Source organism: Mycetomoellerius zeteki, unplaced genomic scaffold, assembly GCF_001594055.1.
Source record: "Mycetomoellerius zeteki isolate Tzet28-1 unplaced genomic scaffold, Tzet1.0 scaffold162, whole genome shotgun sequence".
Lineage (NCBI taxonomy): Eukaryota > Metazoa > Arthropoda > Insecta > Hymenoptera > Formicidae > Mycetomoellerius > Mycetomoellerius zeteki.
The window spans coordinates 262,369-268,328 of record NW_017256572.1 but is presented as its reverse complement, the minus strand read 5'-3'; the positions used below and the strand labels follow the sequence as shown (position 1 = coordinate 268,328).

General features: G+C 42.4%; 1 protein-coding gene across 1 annotated transcript in view; it reads right to left on the bottom strand.

The window, feature by feature from the left end:
- step (cytohesin steppke) overlaps positions 1 to 4,908 on the bottom strand; it is a 14,881-nt gene extending 9,973 nt beyond the window's left edge. Inside the window, exons 1-2 of the mRNA XM_018445576.1 lie at positions 4,731 to 4,908; positions 3,348 to 3,421 (exon numbers count right to left, since the gene is read on the bottom strand). Of these exons, the coding sequence (XP_018301078.1) occupies positions 3,348 to 3,421; positions 4,731 to 4,809 (153 nt within the window). The 5' untranslated portion in view covers positions 4,810 to 4,908. The remainder of the gene's footprint in view (positions 1 to 3,347; positions 3,422 to 4,730) is intronic.
- Between the last annotated feature and the right edge of the window lie 1,052 nt (positions 4,909 to 5,960).

Below are 5,960 nucleotides of genomic sequence, written 5' to 3'. Positions count from 1 at the left end.
CTGCCGCCTCGCACCTCGTCGAGAGCGTCTACCGATCTGCCGGTGAAGATCATTCTCGGTACACCCGATCGCGAGTCGCGACTTCACTTGGCTCTCTCCGTCTTCCCGGCCAAAAGACGATATTCGCTCCGCGTTCGGCCTTCACCATAGTCCCCGTACTCCCCGTTACGATTACGATCGGACATCGTTCGCGCCGAGAAATAGACGAGGTGCAAAGGTCGCGGAGCACATAGAGCGATAGAGCACGCGGTCGGAAGTGCAACGACCCGAGCGCGCCGCGACAACGAGGACGAAGACGAAGAAGACGAAGAAGACGAAGAAGACGACTCTACACGCGCGCACCTTTCATACCTTTAATCTCTACGATCCAATTATAGTACCCCGTCTCTTTCGATTCTCGTTCAAAGCACTGTGAGAAAGTGAAATTCCTCACGCGTACACTCTTGACTATCGTCGAGAGATCACATTCTCGAGTGAAACGACGAGCGTGCAATTTCTTAGTTGTCGCGCGACAAAAGCGACTTTTCGAAAGCGACGGACCACAAATCGCGTCAGGGCGACCACATCGACTCGACTGGCACTTGGCACTGTTCTCGAGTGGCAGCCGTCAGCTCGATCATCCACCGTCAAACGATACCTCGCGGCTCGCAACTGCGGTGAACTGCGCGTGAACGGTTCCAGCGCGGCGGTTCTAACCGTTCTGACGCTGACGGTTCTCCTTCTGGAATCTGGCGGTGGCGGGCAGCGTGCGAATCAGGCACGTTGGCCGCTGGCGCCTCGCTGCGGCCGCGCGATTAACACTCCCGTATAACAAATATTTGTAATCGCCGTGTGTATTAATGTATTTCCAATAAGTCTACGTATCTGGCACGTCCCCGTATCAGATTATTCAAGATCTGATAAAATTCGTGCGTAACGACAATTTCACGTCAATGACAATATCGCCGCGTCGAATTGAATGACTCAGAATCGACTCGGAGTCGGTCGAGTGATTCTCCTTCCCCCCCCCCCCCCCTCTCTCTCTCTCTCTCTCTCTCTGCGATTCACAAGATTGGTCGCGAAAAGATCGTTTACGTGTTCGCAATTCGCGTACGTTGTCGTTCGATGAAAGAACAGGACGCGGGCGCGTCAATGACGTTGGTGTCGTTGATGTTGGTACGAAATAGATGTGTCAGCTAATAGTCAGCTGCGCGTCTCTGCTTCCTCTTTGGGGAATTACTCGTGTCGCGCCACACGGCCGCACACCATCTATCATACACACTATGCGTCACCCTGCGATAGTACACCTAATAGTATCTGCATTTGTACGATCTAAAGTTACTTACACTCAGCTGTATCAACGCAACTTCGATAAACATGATCGCAAAGATACATATCATTATCATTAATATAACATTTGGCTTGAACAGTTTGATTACGCTTGAATAGTTTTGCAGAATAAACTTTATGTTTTTAACTTTTGCGTGCGCACTCAATCAATTTCATTTCTAAGGAAAGATTTCTCAATTAAAGGTATCCTGTTGCGCTATTAGTTTCCTTGTGGCCGGACGTGCCAGAGTTCCCATTCCGAAATAGAATTGTAATTTCTGAGAGCGCATCTTTTTTTTTTGTATTGAACTAGCTACGCAAACGATCGAAAAGAAAGAAATTTAAAACTGACATATTTCTCGTAACAATTTTCACATTTATTGCGTAGAAACGTCTGATAGTCCAATCTGTCGCGCGCGCGCACGCACGCACACACACACACACACACACACACACACACACACACACACACACACACACACACACACACACACACACACACACACACACACACACACACAAATTCAACTTCCTATGTGTATAGCAGAGTATATGTATTTTGTAACTATTCGCTCGAGAAAAGTATTATCTAATAAGTAATTCGTCAGAAGTCGTTAAGGCTGCTGAATCAGCGATGCCAAGTTAATTAGTTACGAGACACGCTGCACGCGTAGTCCGTTCGTTGTCGATCCTAAGTGTAGTAATTCGCGGCACCGCCGTCTACTATACGAGTAGAAATCTAATAAATTAATGCATCTTTGAAAAATTGTTAATTATATCACCTGTCGACGACGTCTGCTTCGTACACCAAGCGTTAGACAACACGACCAACGTGTCCCGAATCTGCGCCAATTGTCTCGAAACGCGTACGAGGTTCGTGCCATTGACGCCCGAGAATCGCGATCGAGCTAAACCCGCGCTAAACCATGCAACGACTTGACGAAACTTTATTCAAAGCCTTATATAGATTCCTTTCGTTTGATATTTACTCTAAACGCTTAAGGTATTTAACTATTTACCCTATGTATCGTAAATCACGATATACATATGGTATGTAGTATCGATCGCGGCAAACCGCGTACTAAACGGACGCTCTGCTACCGGCTACGAATCTGTTTTGATATCCATACAGATTCCATGAACGAGCGAAGCAACGAGCGCGTTGTTCGAATATCGGAGAAAATAGAATCGGAGAAAACAAGATTTTCATGCCAAGTGCAGCGAGAGCGCGTTGTGATTTTTTTCTATCTACGTTGCGTCGCGTGACGTCTCGTTTCCTTAAACAGATACAAACAGATGAGTAAGCGAGACTATCAGGCACTGCGGAAACAGTCTTATCTAGAATATAAGAACATCCTGGAATTTTTCTGGCTGTATAGATACAGCCAGTATTGTCGTAGTCTCGTTGTCAGTCATCGCAGCGTTGCGTTAATCATTGTAATTTTGTAATATGACAAAGAGGCACGTAGAGATTGTTTTTTGCGTCTTTAAATTCTATAATCTTCCCTAACGCTATTCCACAAAATTAAAACAGATCGAAATGATTACAAGCACAGACAAAAAAATTCCTGAATTATAAAATTATAATAAACAACTCTTTTTCCTTTTAAATTTTATTTCCTATTTATTTAATTGATTTATCAGATATATTCATTATGTTATCGAACGCACGATACTAACAATAAATAAATAAATCTTACTTGCAATTGTAAGTGCGGGTGCCTATCTGCCTATCGCATAAGTAGATCTATTCAGTGAAATATTGTACAATATCGGTAAAACATCAGACTCACTTGACATTTTTCTACGAGGGCATCTGTGATAAACGCGACTCTTGGCGAGTGCATGTGTCATCTTGTTCTTATGGTATACATATAAAAATTCTCGACGAGTGATATCGTTTCCGTTTCATAGATAAAATGTCACATTATACATCACATTATACATCTTTCCGTTTGTTATAATAATAAACGTTACGAATGCCAACTACTTAAAAATAAAACAAAGTGTTATACAGCTCGAGTAATTAACATACTCACTTGTATTTCAAGCAGCAATTCCGTTTTCTTCTGCCTTATATCTAGCAGGATCTTCTCTTGCTCGGGAGTCAATTCTACAATCATAAGATAATCATTGAATTACAAATACGGATCTTAACGTCAAAACGTGTACGTTTTCTTGCCAATTCTTGCGCAAATTTGTGCGGATACAGGCAATAAACGCTTTCTCTCTTCAACGCATTCTCGAATAATCGTTCAAGGAAGGGATGATTACAGATTGGTACGTCTCGTGTCCCCGTTGCGAAGGAGATCTCGTTAGCAGCAATTTACGGAAAAGTCTAAAAAAATAGGGCTCTTGAATTAAGAAGACTGCGTATAGACCGCAGAAGCGAACGTATTTCGATACGATCCGTCCCGTCATGTGGCAATAATCGCGACTTTTACTCGTCAGAGTTGAGTCAATCGATTCTTATTAAATTGAACTATTATTTTATTTTATGTAAGTTACTATTATACTTGCTCAGAAAAGAATTTTCGTATATCACAGAGATTATATCGATACGCGCCGCCACGATGCCGTGCTGCGTTCCTCTCGAAAAACTAATTTGACTAGCTAATTTGCATAGCACGTTAATATGACAATTGAACTACCAAATGGCAAAAAAAGAGAACGATTAAAACTCTCGAAGCAACGACGGCTGTGCCTCGTAACGGTCCTATCTCCGATCCGTGATAAGACTCGCAATCAATGCGCAATGCTCAATGAATACTTAATTATTGTATTAAATATTTTTTTTCCCCTAAAAACACGACTGATTAGGTACTTTTACATACCTTTCAAACGTTAATTAGAGATGTCCGCACAAGTAATTTTGATCATAAATTCATAATCTGTATATTCTTAGTGATATTTTAATTTTAATAGAATGCATGTAGATATAATATGTTATTGCTAAAAATAGCACGAGTATATTTCGTCGAATAAGAGAGGCTTGCTGCTCCGAAACAATTTAATGTTCGAATGAACTTGTTCTCAAGCTCGATTAGTTACTACATACAAATATACAAGATCTTGGAACAGATGGAGGGATAGAAAAAAAAAAGAAAATAAAAGTAATCGAGCGCGCGTCTCGACAGTCGACATCGATTCTCGCATTTCTCGCTGCATCTTGGGATGAGATCTTGGGGCGAGGAGTCGAGGACGCAAGGAAATTGGAGGAAACTCGTTGTCAACGTCCTTCCGTTTTGTTTACTATGCGTGACCATGCGTATATTCAGTATATTGCGTATACGGGAGACGGAGATGGGAGAAGGAGAGCGCGTGCGCTCCTATCGTGGAGAAAGACTCGATATATGTTGGCTTTCGCTCCGCAGACTCCAGACGTGGTATGTGCTCTGAGAATTGATCGATAAATATCTTACCCGTCGTTCCAAATTGATCGACCTGATGAGCACCAGAATTTACTCCTACACTCCCTAGACCGCCCAAATCTTGCCACATCTCCGAAAGATAGCACTTTTCGGACTCACGCGCGCGCACAAAATCACCCACCTTCACTCAAGCGGCTCCATTTTCACTGATTTTCATCGAGAGTCGAGACTGACGCTATTTAGCACCACCTAGCGCTTACTGAGTGAACTAAAAACTAAGGTTCGCCCGATTCGCCCATTGCAACTTTGTAATGCAACATCCACCTAGCGACATCTCTTCCGCGAGACTCGCGATAGGATGCTGAAGCCGCCTGTATTACCGATAGAGCTAGCGTTTTTCAAGTTTTCGTTCCTGTCCGATTTAACTTAAGGGGATGCTGGAGTGGCCAAATTGTCGGGATTTTGCAGATCGATATAAATCTCCGAATTTACTGAACGGAATAAAAAATTCTTTAATGTGCGGGGTCTACAATAGAAGTTGTAGCGGTCGTAGGGTCTTAAGTTATAGAAAATTGACAAATCACAGTCGAATATGAGAAGAATAATCAACTGTGATTGGTCAATTTTCTATGACTTAAGACCCTACGACCGCTACGACTTTTATTGTAGACCCCGCATTATAGGTTTAAAGTAGACGCAAAATTTATTAGGAGTACTGCAATAGACTTTATACTACATCGTGAAAAAAGTTAAAAACTTACATTTTTTCAACTCGTAGAGCTGTCGCCTGACATGGATGTTTCCTTAATACAAAAGTGTTATAGCTCGTATGGACCAAACGATAGTGCAGCACTTGGCGCATTACGTGCACAAACAATATCGAGTTTATGAAACTAAGATTAAAAGCTTCAAAAGAAAGATTTATATCGATCTGCAAATGACGCGCATACGAACGCTCAGCGAAGACTCGGAATGGTAAACAAAGCAATAATTGTGTCTAGCAGTAGGTGTTCGATCTTCTAAGAGATGGCGTTGCAAAGTGTTAGCTAAGGACAAATGAATGCGTTTTGCTGGATTCACTGTTTTAAGCCTTAAGCCATAAGAAATGGATGAATCACAGTCGATTATTCTCCTCGGATTCGACTGTAATTGGTCAATTTCTTACGGCTTAAGGCTAAAACCCCTATTGTAAATCCGGACTTAAGCCCAAGATACAATAGCTGCGTTCAGCAGACTCAACAGTTTTGCAACCGTTTTATGATTGTCTGCTGAGATAGGACC